The sequence below is a fragment of the Elgaria multicarinata genome, chromosome 1 (assembly GCF_023053635.1).
Source record: "Elgaria multicarinata webbii isolate HBS135686 ecotype San Diego chromosome 1, rElgMul1.1.pri, whole genome shotgun sequence".
NCBI lineage: Eukaryota > Metazoa > Chordata > Lepidosauria > Squamata > Anguidae > Elgaria > Elgaria multicarinata.
In genome coordinates, this window is record NC_086171.1 from 219,560,190 (window position 1) to 219,574,607 (window position 14,418).

A 14,418-nucleotide genomic window follows, 5' to 3' on the forward strand; every position below is an offset into this window, starting at 1 on the left:
CAGGCCGGGAGGGAACGATCCAGCACATGGGACTGCAGTGTGTGTGTGTGTGTTTGTGCGTGTACAGGGCGGGGGCGGGGGGGAGTCCTCCAGGAGGTGTGTGAGTGCACACATTATTTATTTATTTACATTATTTATATACCACTCCCCATTCAAAATTTCAGAGCAATGAACAAGATAACATAGAGTGAAAACAGAATGAAAACACATTCAAAGTAGATTAACAAAACACAACACACGTGACACACCACTTTCTGGACTAGGGACACATCTGGGTGAGGACGCTCCTGGGGAGATCTTACTTCTGCTGCAGAAATAACCAGTGATACAGACCAAGTAAGGGGGGGGGCGAGGCTTCCAAGATTTATTAGCGGGGCCTGGGGGGGAGTGCAAAGCAGTCCTTGTCCTTGTGGCACAACGCATTCTGCTAGTGCCAGCGTGCCAGGCACCACCACTGCCACCTGGGCTCTTCCGCTGTTGTTGTGGCTGCGGCAGCTAAGGCCTCCTGCTCCTCCTCCATCCTCCGCCTGGGCCGGGGGCTACCTGCAGCTGCTTGTGCCCCTTGATGGGTGGGAACTGGCTGCTGGTGAGGCTGGCGTGCAGCTGCCTCAGCCCGCTCTTGTAGGGAGTCAGCTGCAGCTTGACCCTGGTCTGGCTCTGCGCTTCCAGAGGCCCCAACCTGCGGGAGTTGAAAACAGGTGACTCAGTGCAAGATGCCCCCCTGGCCACCCCTGGAGCCCCTTCTTGGGCCCTTGGCCCCCACCCACCCTTGTTCACGAGGCCTCCCCAGTGGCAGGAGCTGACCTGGGGATAGCTCAGCCGCTGCATACTCTGGGACTTGCCACGTTGCCCAACCATGGGGAAATGTTACGGACGCCTCAAACCAGGTCTGTGGGCTTACATACCCATGCCCAAAAGGCACAAACCCCCCCCCATTTTTTAAGGAAAAGGAACAGGGGTGGGGTGGGCGGCTGTTGCATCGCCCCATGCTGTGGACCTTTTCTCATAGTTCTTGTGGACTAATTAATCACAGCCCACGGACTGGCATTTCGGGGATTGTTTGCAGTTTGAAATGAACCCATTTGCCAAACGTCACCCTCCAAATCCGAGATGGTGTCTCTGCGTCAAGCACTTCCAAGAGGTGATGCTCCCCACATGCTCCCCTGTCCCCAAAGATATTGGGAGCTGGCAGTGGCTCTGCTGCAAAAGGTCCTCAGTTCGATCTCTGGCTGCATCTCCAGGGAGGGCTAGCAAAGGGGGCGTCTCAATCTGATCCCCTCAGTACTGCCAGGTGGAATCGGCATAGTTAGGCAGCCGGAGGGAGCACGGGCTACCTGCCCAGGAAAGCTGCAGCGCCGGTAGCCATTCACCTCGTCAGTCCGGCTGCCTGCCCTGCGTCCCCATGCTTACCCGATCGGCCCAGAGCTACGCCCACTCGGATAACCCAAACCAAGGCCACCACTGACATGTGAAGAGACCACATGGTGACCTTGGAGCAGAGGGGGAAGTCGTGGTAAATCAACACTTTCAAAAAGCGCAGTTTGGGGCCGGGGGGTGGGGGAGAGAAAGCCCACAGTGGCTGCGAGATGGCGGCTGTGTTGTATAAACAACGCCGCACTGCTGCACAGCCACAACAGGGTGAACACGCATGGAACACGCATGGACTCGATGGCCTAATCGGTCCCTTCCAGCTCTACTATTCTACGATTCTATGCTTGAAAGCCTGGAGATCCAAGTGCTGCCAGTCAGGGTGGTGGACAGGGCTGGGCGAGGCGGACATCTGACTCCATATAAAGCAGTTTGCCATGTCCCATGTCCCATGGGAAATTGTCAGTGGCGACACCAGAAAATCTAGGCAGGAGCAGAAGGTCTTGGCTGGGGTGGGGAGGCTCCAACCCCCGCTCACAAGCAGGAGATCTTCCATGTCCCACCCCCGTCCCACCCCACCCATGACCACATGCTGCTAAAAGCGACGTCCCCTCCCTCGTTCCATGGAAGAGAGGCCTTGTCCAAGGACACAGCAGGAGCCAGGAGAAGGCGGACACAATCCCCGGGCGTTCAGGGGAGCTCCACCTCAGAAATGACTCCTGATCTGACAGAGAAGGCAGAGGAGCACAGTGACAGAGCCCCACCCCCCCAACGGCAAACGCCCCAGTCTGTCAGGATTGGGATGGGCTGCCCCTCTGTCACCTGTGCGCAGGCGTTGTTCCAGCGCCTGTCCTGCGCTTAAGGCCTTTTGCCAGGGCTTCTGCTGCTTCTGCTGCTGCCGCCCCCCAGTCTCCCTGCCCCGCCCCGGTGCTGGCCATTAGCTGTGCCAGGAGAGCACCCCTTTCCCAGGGCCCCGTTACTCACGCGATCTGGGCTTGGCCCCTCACCAGCCCACTGCCCTCCACAGTCAAGACACAGTGCTGCACGGGCTCGGGCAGGGGGTTGGCGAAGTCCACTTGGAGGGGGAAGGCCTGGTTCAGCACCACGGGAGCCAAGACCTGCGTCGAAGGAGCCAGCGGCTAAGAACGGAGGGAGGGCCGCGGCCCTCCTGCACAGCCCCCCGCCCTCGCGCAGCCCTGAGCCGGGCCGGGGCCGCCCGGCGGTTGTGCCTTTGCGTACCTGGATCCCCAGGGCGGGGCTGGCGACGGTGACGGTCTTCTCCGCCAGCACCTTCTGCCAGGAGGTGTTCTCCTCCCCGATGGCGATGACGTGGAGCTGCCTGTCCTCGCCGAGGTGCTTGCCGTACTGCCTGTAGGCGAGCCGCCAGCGCAGCTGCTTCTCTGCAAAGAGAGGCCCCAGGTCAGGCCTGCCAGCCGCCCCCTCTGGGCTGGGAGGGAGGGAGGCAGGGGGAGGTGGCACCCCCCCACACACACACCGCTCGTGGCCTCACCTTCCTGGGGGCCGAAGGAGAGGTAGATCTTGTCCTGCCAGAAGGGGGGCTGGGGCCGGCTGGTGTGCAGCACGCCCTGGGCGCTGAGGCTCAGCTGCAGCTCCTTGGGGGAAGGCTCCAGGTTGCGGCCCACCAGCATCAGCTGGATGTCCTGGCCGACCTCTGGGCTCTCCACCAGCTTCAGCTTGAGGAAGGTTTGGGCCCCTGCTTGGGGAGAAGAATGTCTGGACAAGGCGCTGAGCCCCGCCGGAGGGAGTCCAGCCCCAGGCTGAGCAGCGCCGAGCGGCTGCCTCTGGGCCAAGGCCTTCATGAACACGCGGCGCTCCTCCGGGGACCCTGTTGGAGAGAGAGACCTGGCAACGCGCGGCTCAGCCCTCGGAGAGAGGAGGACGGGCATGGGCCACCCTGGCTCAGCCGGCAGCCGGGGGGAGTCCGCAGAGGTGCCGGGTGGGCTGCTGGGCGCTTTGAAAAGGGCTTTCGGGCTGGCCCAAGGAGTGCCAGACCATTGCCCCACGTGAGGGCTGGGCCTGCATCCCCTGCTGCTGTTGCGGCCCCTTCCCTGGGGTGGCCGCTCGGTGGCATTGCGCCCCTTTGTCCCAGGTGGCGTCACCATCAGCCCAGGACCCCTGGCTGCCAAGCCCCTGCCCAGCACCACCTTGGGGGTGTTTCCCCCTGCTGCAGCAGTCAACGGAGGCAGAGAAGCAGGGAGCCGGGTGGGGTGGGGGCAGAGAGCAAGCCCTCGGGGCCAGCTGGGAGACACCTGGGGCAGGCCAAGGACATCAGCCTCAAAGGGTGCGGTGCCGTCACTGCTGCATGCAGGATCAGGCCTGTCGCCCGAGCACTGCGCTATCGCGGGAGAGGTCGTGGCATCTCACAATTCGGGGGGGACTGAAGGGGGGGCTGTGGGCGGCACTCCGGCCTCCCCAGCCTCTGGGACAGTCCTTTGGGATGCCTTGGCCCTGCCTCCGAAAGCGAAAGGGGTGGGTCCCAGAGGGCGCCTCTGAGGCAGACCGACTCGCTGGGAGGGCGGCACCAGCGCCTTCAGGGGAGGCCCGGCTGGCTCCGTACCTTCCTTGTGCTTGTAGCTGTGGGTGAGGTCTTCCCGCTCGTTGCTGCCGACACGCTTGGTGCTGATACGGTTTCCGACGGCGCACGAGTCCCACTGGAGCACCTCCTTCGCCGTCCCGTGGACCAGCCAGACCACACGATCGGCGTTCACCATGGAGAACACAAAGGAGGCGTCGTAGCCGAGGCTCAGGTCTCCTTCCCGGATGGCTCGGACAGAGGCCGGGCCGCAGCGGGACAGCCCTGCCGGGAGGGGAACAGGACAACAGGCGGAGGGACACACGCATTAAAGCCTCCAAGCCAAGCCAGACCGGAAAGAGGGGTGGGGGCGGCGGCAGTGAAGGGTTACCTTGGCTGAGCTCCTGGGGCGTTGCATCCACCACCTGCCAGCCCCCGTACCCCGGGGGGAGGTCCCTCCGCGCCATCCAGCTCTCATTCCACACGTGGAAGTTCCTGCAACAGAAAGGTGCCCAAAGAGACGGTCTGCCTCTCTCTCGCACGCGCCCTTGCAGGGAATGAGCGCCTCCCCCTCAGAGAGAAGGGCCAGGGGGAGGCAGCCCGTTGGCTGAGCCCTACAGCCTCCCACGGGATGGGGGACCCCGTGAGCCCAGGGCAGAGAGCAGAGCCCAGGCTGACTCCTGGCCCTCTCCGGGGCCAGGGTGGGAACGAGGAAGACCCACCCCATGGGTCTCTGGGCTCAGCCGACCCAGTGTCTCTGAGCTCCAGGGTCCCTGGGGCTTTGGTGGACCGGATGAGAGTGGGCTCAGGAGACCCTCCCTCCATGGGCTGCAAGGAGGAGGAGGCCGCCACCGCCACCGCCCGTCTCACCAGATGCTGTCGTTGGTCTCCGTGGGCAGGAGCCGGCCGGTCTGGTCAAGGAATATGTCAATAACCAAGTTGCCGTCCTTCTCGTGTCCCGACTCAAAGTTTGTCACCACACGGGTGGGGATCCCAAGGCACCGCATCACTGGGGAGGGAGCAATGGGGTGCTGCTGGCAGAGCCCCCGCTAAGTCCCTGGGAAAGCTCCCTCCCCCCTTTGGCTTGTGTGGGAGTCGGAGGCCGCTCTCTGGAGAGGTGCAGCAGCCCTCCCCTGGGCCCCCTCTGCCAGGCCAGGCTCCTGATCCCAACTGGTGTCGGAGCAGGCTAGCGCTGGGCGGATGGGCTGGCAGGCACACACACACACCCCTCCCCCTTCAGTCCATTTCAGTGTGTGTGTGTGTGTGTGTGTGTAAGTGGTGGGCATTTGGTGATTGGGGAGCTGAGCACCATTCCCAGATCCCACATAGCAGCGCTCCTCCCTTCTTTCTTTAGGCAAAAGCAGGCGATCCGTCCTTCCCTGGGACCAGCCCTGTGCCTCTTCAGTTGGCCCAGCTCAGCCACTGCCAGCACCTATGTTGTGCTCTGAATTGCTGTGTGGACAGAGCCTGCTAAATAGGTCTAGAGTTCAAAGGGTTCCTTGAGGACATCTAGCCCAACCAAGCCCTCCACCGTACCAGCCTCTCTACCAGTCGGTAATCAGGAAAAATTGCAGTGCAAAAGTTCCATGCGTGGCGAGGTGTTCACAGTCCCACAGGTCCCCAGGTCCCCAGATTCCAGCTGGACATCAGGAAAAACTTCCTGACTGTTAGAGCAGTACGACAATGGAATCAGTTCCCTAGGGAGGTTGTGGGTTCTCCCACACTAGAGGCCTTCCAGAGGCAGCTGGACAACCCTCTGTCAGGGATGCTTTAGGGTGGATTCCTGCCTTGAGCAGGGGGTTGGACTAGATGGCCTTGTAGGCCCCTTCCAACTCTGCTATTCTATGATTCTATGTGCGCGCACACAAACACGCCATCACTACTCTGTTCAAAACCCATGAAGCTTCTAGCAGTTGCACATGATTTCAGAGTAGAAGTGGCCCAGCAGAGAGACCCCCTCCCTCTCCTTCAGAGGCAACCCACGGGGTGTGGAGCGCGCCAGGCAGTGGCGCTGCCTGGGCCCCTGCTGCCCCTGCTCGCTCACAGCCCTACCTGTGCACATCACGGCTGCAAAGACCCAGCATTGGCCGTACTTGACCGGCCGGCCCCCTGCACGGTCCCACTGCCTCAGGATGGCCGTGCTGCCGCTCCAGTCGTTGGGCCGGATGCCATCCGAATAATCTTCGGTCCAGTTCCCCACTAGGACTCCGCTGTCGTCATTGCTGTTGATCTGGAACGAAAAGGAGAGGAGGAGAGGGAACCCCGTGGCTGCAGAGCCCCGAGGAGGCTGCTGATGGAGCAGAGCTGCCAGCCACAGCCCTGGAGGTAGGGGGGCACTGTGGGGGTGGGGCCGAGGGGGCATGGCCTGGCACAGCCTCCACCTCCTGGCATGGCCTCAGGCTCCCAGCAGCCAGCAAGCCCGGCCCCTTCAGGCTCACCCCGACCCCCCATCCCCGGGGCATGTCCCTGCCTGAGCCCCTGGAAGGCTCCCTGTGCGTCCGCAGCGCCGGACGGCACCAGCAGCTCTTACCATGGCGCTCAGCACCCGGCTGACGTAAACGGGGCTGCCGCGCAAGGCACAGTCCCTGGCAGGGTTGTGCCGAAAGTTCAAGCTTCTATCCAGCAGGTTCAAGCAGATGTCCACAACGTCCTCCTCAAGCTGCAGAGGAGGAGAACGAGGAAGGAGGATGCTCAGGTGCTTGCATTCCTCCTGCCTGCCCCCCCCCCCCCCCCCGGTGGTGAAGGCAGGAGGGCGGGAGGGCTGTTGCCTTCCAGCCCTGCTTGTGAGGCTCTGATTGGCTGCTGTCAGAAAGGGAAGAGAAGGCCGGCCCTTGGCCTGGCTGGTCCAGCAGCAGCAGCAGCAGCAGCAGCAGCAGCAGGGCCCTTCCTGGGGCGGGGGGGGGGGGGAGGGCAAGGGCCACGGTGAGATCGCCCCAAGATAGAACAGCCTGCTGGGAGGGAGGAGGGCAGGCTGGGCGAGGCAGCGCCCTGCAGTTTCCTCCTCAGGGACTCAGCAAGGCTGTTTCCAGTCTTTCCTCCTGGGGAAGAAGGAGAGCCTCCCTGGCCAGGCCCAGCAAGGATGGCCACAACGCCTCCCGCCATGGACAGAGATGAGGCCAGGAAAGGGGCAGCGAAAGCAAGAAGAGGTATAGCAAAAACGAATGAATTTGAGGGGATTTGGAGACAGTTCCTGGAAGATGTGTTTTTTAAGGGAAGTGGGAAACCGCCTCCAGAAGTGGTCTTAAGGTTTTGGAATCAGGAATGATCCCGAAGGGAAGGGGGAGCACTTTGTTTTCTTTTTTGATTATGTTTATGGATAAAAATATATATACTAACACTTAAATAATCAAGTAATCTGTCATGTATTATGATTTGTTTATGTGTGTGATGTTTATGTTGATGTATTTTTTATTTAGTGTTTAATAAAAAATTAAAGTGGAAGTGTTAAAAAAATAAAATAAAGGCACAAGAAACGCGGGGGGGGGGAAGGAAAGGGGCAGCAGAATAGGAAGTGGGTGGCGGGTGGGGGGAGAGGCCGGGCCGGCAGCCGTTGCACCCCTGCCTGCCTGCCTGCCTGCCTGCAGCAGGTGGTACTGCCAGCAGCAGCAGCAGCAGCAGCCGCTCTGGAGGCTGCCGAGCAGATACCTGTCCATAGTTCCAGGGAGCTGGATGGATCCACTCCTTGTTCCCCTGGTAGATGAGGCCGTGTTCGTTCAGGACGTGCTCCTGCCTCTCCTCTTCGCTCTGCAGATACACGTCGTCATCTGAGGCAGGGCAGGGGGGAAAGGGTTACCACCGGATGCGCCCTGGGCACCATCCCCCTGCCAGGCCCGCCTTCTGGAGTAGCCTCGCCACCCCTCCCTCCAAGGGCCTCCGCATTTGAGGGGCGACCAGGACCACCCACCCGCCCGTCCAAGCCCCAGGGACCCCTCACCCTTTCCTGGGCTGCAGCGCCCCCCCTCCCACTCCCAGGGACATTCCAGTCCTGCCCTCCCCGACTGCACAAGGGGTCGCTTCCCCTGGTGGGGTGATTGTTTTGGGGAGCCCAGTGAAGCGAGGTGCACTTCCCAGCCGTGCTCCCCAGCAATGCTCCCTCTGGCACGGCCAAGGCAAGGGCAGGTAGCCCAGAAAGCGTGCCTGGCGCAACACAGTTGCTGGGGGCCCTGCCAGCAGGCTCACCCCCTGCCACGTGCGCTGGCGGGCAGAGAGCTCCCTGTGCTCCGCTCCCTGAGTCTACCAGGATTCTCCTCACGCCCCTCGTGCCCCAGAACAGCTGCTGCTGCACTCGCCCTTCTGAGGAGCCAGAGTCACCCACACCAGCAACCATAACTGCCCCTGGGATGGCGGTGGGCTGGGGGAGTGCCCCCCCCCCCCCGCAACCTTGCTGGCCTGCCCAGTCCCAGTGCTGGGATTCTCTGGCCAGTGAGAGCCAGGCGACCAGGGAGGAGGGCGGCAGCACAAGGCGGGGACCCCATGGAGTGCCGGTGGCAGCTGTAAAGCACCTCCTGGGCCATCAGCGCCTTCTGGGAACCCTCACAACAGCCCTGGAAAGCAGGCCAGTATGATCATCCCTGTGCTGCAGATGGAGGGTGGGAGAAGGTGGGCTTGCCTAAGGCCCCAACTGCGAGTTCTTGGCCGATGTGGGGTTCCTGGAGTGGGGCTTATCTACCCATAGCTCCCCCACGTGGCATTTGGCAGAAGCCCTCCTCCCCTGCCCTGGGTGTGTTCCCCTCAAGACTGCTGGCATGGCAGATAGAGGGTAAGAGGAACGGCGTGTCCCATCCACCCCACCCCGGCCCTGCTGCTCCAAGGCAGGGACCGCTCCTGTACCTGGGCACCAAGCATTGAAGAGCAGGATGAACTCCCCCAGGAGGTAGGAGGACGAGGCCTGGCCAGAGTCAATGCGGGACTTCAGCTGGTAACGCCCAATGGGGACCTCGGCTGGAGCCCACAAGGTGATGTCTGTGGATCGGGGCCCACTGGCGACGCAGGAGGCTCTCCAGACGGGCCTCGCGTCCTGCTGGCCCTGACCCACGAGGAAGACGGACTGCGTGCCCAACTGCGGCTCTGGCTGTGGCCCTGAGGGGGTGGGAGAGAGAAGTGAGTCCAGGAAGCGGAGAGGGGGGAGCTCCCCTCTCTATGGGGCCGGGCCAAGCCGGGCCTGGGCAGGACCACGTCGTGGGCAGGGTGCTTGCAGCGAAGGGGCAGGCAGGAGGAGCAGCTGGCCCTGCGCGACCCCCGGGTACCGCGATGCTCAGCCCACTTCCCCGAAGCGGTGAGATGCTCCAGGGCGGCGGGGTTGAGCTCCGCTCCGGTGGTTCCCTTTGGAAGGGGCGGCCGGAGGCGAATGATGGGCGTTGCCTTGTGACATTGGTCAGTGGGAGGGCTGAGCTGCCCAAGGCCCTGCTGAAACCCTCCCACAGGCAGGCAGCTCTTGGGAAAGGCAGCCGTCCCCCCCCCCCCCCCCGCCTCTCAGGGGCTGGCTCAACCTGTGGCCCAATAACAACAACAACAACAACAACAACAACTTTATTTGTTACCCGCCTCTCCCTCTGGATCGAGGCAGGGTACAACACAAATGCAAACACCATAAAATACATATGATTGATTAAAACATATAAAACTAACACATTATTAAAAGCAGCACACCATTAAAAAGGCATCTTAAAATTCCACTGGGCAGGCCCGCCGGAAGAGATCAGTCTTTACGGCTTTCTTAAATTCCGGAAGACTGTGACGTTGACGGCTGCCCCTTGCCCCTTGCCCCTTCCCACGGTGAGAGGGGGGAGCCGGGGGAGCCCTGGATCGGGCTGCGCTCGCCAGGAAGGGCTGGAGCTCGGTGGCGGTGGAGGCCCGGTCAGCCTGCAGGGGGCCTCAGGTCCGATCTCAGGCGCATCTCCAGCAGGTGGGGCTGGAAAAGCTGCGGGTTTCCTGGGGTCTGCATGTCCTCCCCCCTCCTGCCCGCCCCCCAGAGGCTGGAAGCTTCTGCTGAGGCTTCTCCTTGCCAGCAGGAAGAGCTTTGTGCTGAAGGGGTGGGGTGGGGGGACCGGGACGCGCACGTGTGATTTTTTTGCTATTTTGGCCCCGCCCCTTTTGCCCATGGCCCCGCCCACCCCTGAAATGCAGCCCCTGAGAGCTTCTCCAGAACTGAATTTGCCCCCTGGGCTGAAAGGGGTTTCCCAGCCCTGGCCTAAAATGAATGCCGCCTGGGCACGTGCCCCCACCCCCACCCCTTGCTTGGTGCTGTGGCTGCCGCTCTGGAGAATGCCCCCCAAGATGCTGTACACCCTATACCGCCCCCAAGACTTCATTGGGGGAGGGCGCTGGGCACTGCACACCTCTGAACATCCAGGCTGGACTTTGCAGCCCCCAAGCTTCCTTTTTTTGTGAGGGGGAGATTCCCTGCCCCCAGACACCCTCTGCCCCCACTGTAGGAGCCTGCAGGCAGGTCCCAGGTGCCCCTTGGAGCGTGGACAAAGAGCAAAGGAGGGTGGTGGGTGATGAAGCTGCCCTTCCCTTGCTGGGCAGGACTCGGATGGCCCTCGCTTGCCCGGCTCCGTCCTGATGCGCTGAAGTCATCACGTTGAACGACAGCTACGCTCCCGCTATCCTGGGGACGAGGGAGCCACCAAGCCAGGGAGAGGCCTGCAGGGGCTGCTACAGCCCTGGGCGTGCAGGGCAGGTGGCCCGCATGGCTCTCTGGACCCTGGGGAGGGCCGGCACTGGTGGTGGCCCTGAGTTGGGCGTGACGCGCAGCCAAACCCCCCTCCCCTTACCTGTCTCTGCAATCAGGTACATGCAGTCCAGCCCAGGCTGGTAACCGCGGGAGTGGAAGTGGAGGGTGACGGTGAAGGGCTGCCCCCTCCTCACAACCAGCTGCTCGCCGCTCATCTCCGCCGTGTGGTGCTGCAGGCTGTTGCTGGGGCTCTGCCAGTCGATGGCGGCCAGCTGCAGTTCTAGGGAAGACCCAGGAAGGGCAGGCCAGGCCTGGGTGGGCTGCTTCGGAAGGCCCAGGCCCCAGCATGGCTCCGGGCCCTGCCACCTGCTCCTGCCCTGCTCCGTGGCGCACACCTGCCCCATGCTCTCCGCAGGTCGCGTGCACACACTGGGCCTTGCTCACCCTCCTCCTCCTCCTCCTCCTCCTCCTCCGCAGCAGCACACGGGGCTGCCACGCCTCGCCCGGCTGCCCTCCCTAGGACTCACCTCCAGCCATGCTGCTGTTGCTGCTCCCAGCGGCTTGTGAAGGCCTGCAGGCTGCCTCTGCTCCCTTTTAGCTGACAGGAGCCAGAGAGGCGGGGGTGTGGCTGCTGGCAGCCACGCCATGACCGATTCACCTTCCTGCTCAGCTCCCACTTTCCTGGTACAGCCACCAGCCGCAAGAGCCGGACTGCTGTGGGTGGAACCCACGCTGGCGGCGGCGGTTGGTGGCTGCTGCTGAAAGGGCATTTCATTCCAGCGGTCCTGCAGGCAGCCCCACCGCACTGCTGCCCTACAGCCCCAGCCCCACCCTGCTTGTGGCAGGGCAGAAACCAGAAGCCCAGAAAGCCCTCTGCCAGCAGGGCATGGGCTTAAGGGGTGTGTGCCCCCCACCTCCAAGCACGTGGCCACTGTTTGCCTGTGGAGTGGCGGGAGGGTCAGGGGGAGCAGGGACAGAGTGGCGGTGTGTGATCTTCGGTGCGTGGGTGTAGCCGTGGGTCCTTCCTCCCTACCCAGGGCCTAACAGGCTGCCGCCACCGGCCCAGCCACAGGGAGCACTGCTGCTGCTGCTGCTTCCCATGGGACACGTCCACACTGTTCCCCCAAGTCCCCTCCCTCTTGTTTCTGTTTCAGGCTGCAGCTGGCAGCAGAGGGAAATGAAGGGGAGCCCTTCGGAGGGGACCGAGTCCCCCGCTGCTCTTTGTCCAGCTGGAGCGTGAGGAGCCCCACCGGCGGAAAGGCCTCCGTCCCCCCCAGGGGCAGCTCCTTGTGCCTCACTGGAGAAGGAAGACACGGAGGCAGAGCAGTGGCCAAGGAGCACCAGCCAGCGGCCTGTGGGGGAGAGGCGCCCCCCAGCCACATCGCCCTCCCCGCACTTCCCTCTTCGCCACCTCCTATGCGTCTCTCCCCTCCCACAGGCCCCAGCACAGCTGCCGCTGCTGCCCTCCCTTGGTCCTGCTCCCCCGCAGGGAGCCTGCTCGCAGGGAGGCCTCCCAGGTCCCGTTCCAGGGCCAGCTGTGCCGGGCCAGCCACCAGCCTTCAGCCACCCGAGAGAGCCAGCCGGGATTGAATGTGTCCTCTCATGCCACCCTTGGCAGGAACGGGGCCCCTCCAGGGAGCAGCCATTGTGCCCTGCGATGGGCAGGCCGGGACCAGCCTGACAGAGGAGCCTCCTCTTTAGAAAAGGCCTCTGTCTGCGGTTTCTTGCTCTCTTGTCTTCTCCCCTGCCAAGAATGTCTGAGCTGCAGGATTAGGGAGCATTTCTCTCCTTCGAGGGTGCGGGCCACCTCTCCTGCACCTGCCTCTGCTCTCAGACTCAGAGGGCCTCAGCTGGGCCTGGCTGCCTCCCTGTTTCCAGGGCTTCCTCTCCTGCCGGGGAGGCCAAGGGTGCGGTAAGGCCCAGACATCGTCCACTGGCGCGTTCCCTCCAGACCAGCAGCCCTGAGGTTACGGGTGGGGTGGGGGGCTTGTTTTAACCATCAGGCCTGTGCCCTTCATAGAATCATAGAACAGCAGAGTCGGAAGGGGCCTACAAGGCCATCGAGTTCAGCCCCCTGCTCAATGCAGGAATCCACCCTAAAGCATCCCTGACAGAGGGTTGTCCAGCTGCCTCTGGAAGGCCTCTAGGGTGGGAGAGCCCACAACCTCCCTAGGTAACTGGTTCCATTGTCGTACTGCTCTAACAGTCAGGAAGTTTTTCCTGATGTCCGGCTGGAATCTGGCTTCCTGTAAAATGAGCCCGTTATTCCGTGTCCTGCACTCTGGGAGGATCGAGAAGAGATCCTGGCCCTCCTCTGTGTGACAACCTTTTAAGTCTTTGAAGAGTGCTATCCCTTCTTCCCTTTGGCAGTGATGAGGCGGTTCCACCTCCGTCCATCCCCAGAATTCTCCTTGTCCCTTCTGCTCCCCCCCCCCAAAAAAAACCCAGCCTCGGGTGTGCCACCCTCACCCTGTGCCCATCTGGCTGGGCCCACCTCACACCCAGGTCCGGTGCCAGTCTATTGTGCACCCTAGGCAAGGTGAGCTACTCCCCCCCTAAAAATTGCCAACTTCGATTCAGCTGTTCAAGAAGAGTTTCTGAACTATTATATTTTCCTTTTATTATGTTTTCTCTTAAAACAGCTAATTTGTATAAAACGGTGACCCTTAAAGGGCAGCACTGTGCCCCTCTGAGGTCTGTGCCCCCCCCCAAGGCAGCTGCCTAGGTGGCCTAATGGTAGCGCCGGCCCTGCTCACACCTGCCACACACCTACTGCTACAACACACACCCCAGTGCGTTTTTGTGGGGGGTGCGCGTGCAATGCTTGGATGTTTCAGAGGCACGTTCCGTGACATTTAGAAGACTATGTAGAGTGGGAGAAAATCCCATCAGAGGTGGTATATGCCTATGTGCACCTGGGGCTGGGGAACACCTGGGAAATGCTGGATCCATTTCAATATGGTTTCAGGCCAGGTTATAGGGCACAGACAGCTTTGCCTCAGTTCCTCAGGCTCCCTTCCTGAAAGCATCAGTTTTGGCACAGGTAACATCTCCTACATCTTTAGTGAAGGCAGATGAGAAGAATTCATTCATCTTCTCCACCATCTCCTTCTTCTCCTGTAGTACTCCTTTAATATCTGTTGTCTTCCAATAGTCCAACTGCCCCCCTAGCTGGTTTCCTGCTTCTGATATAATTAAAGAATTCTTTGGCAGTGTTAGCGATACGCTCCTCAAAATGTTTTTTCTCCCTCCATCTCTTAGTGTCTGCTTGTATCTCTTTTGTCCAAGCTTGTGCTCCCTCTTGTTTTCCTCATTTGGGCAAGATTTCCATTTCCTGAATGAAGCCCTCCTTTCTAATAGCTTCCTTGACACTGTTGGTTAACCAAGCCGAAAATATGAAGTAATGGTGCCTGCCTGACCATCAGAGGCAGGCAGTTCCATAGAAAGGGGGCCACCACACTGAAGGCTCTTCTCCAAGTGGATTTCAGTTGGGCCATAGGTAGGGTGACCATATGAAAAGGAGGACAGGACTCCTGTGTCTTTAACAGTTGCATAGAAAAGGGAATTTCAGCAGGTGTCAATTGTATATATGGAGAACCTGGTGAAATTCCATCTTCATCACAACAGTTAAAGGTGCAGGAGCTATACTAGAGTGACCAGATTTAAAAGAGGGCAGGGCACCTGCAGCTTTAACTTTTGTGATGAAGAGGAAATTTCACCAGGTTCCCCATATATACAAATGACACGTGCTGAAATTTCCTTTTCAATATAACTGTTAAATATACAGGAGCCCTGTCCTCCTTTCCATAGGGTCACCCTAGCCATAGGTCCATGTGGAACC

At 61.1% G+C, this 14,418-nt stretch overlaps 1 protein-coding gene across 1 annotated transcript; it reads right to left on the minus strand.

Moving 5' to 3' along the window:
* Positions 1-353: 353 nt before the first annotated feature.
* LOC134412128 (protein-glutamine gamma-glutamyltransferase 5-like) lies at positions 354-11,114 on the minus strand. The gene is made up of 13 exons (XM_063145972.1): positions 11,105-11,114; positions 10,678-10,857; positions 8,732-8,980; positions 7,547-7,665; positions 6,432-6,560; positions 5,954-6,131; positions 4,772-4,910; positions 4,293-4,396; positions 3,947-4,186; positions 2,879-3,214; positions 2,608-2,768; positions 2,353-2,486; positions 354-679 (listed from the first exon to the last, which is right to left on the minus strand). Exons 1-13 carry the CDS (start codon positions 11,112-11,114, stop codon positions 496-498), a joined length of 2,163 nt encoding a protein of 720 aa, XP_063002042.1. The 3' UTR covers positions 354-495.
* Positions 11,115-14,418: the final 3,304 nt, after the last annotated feature.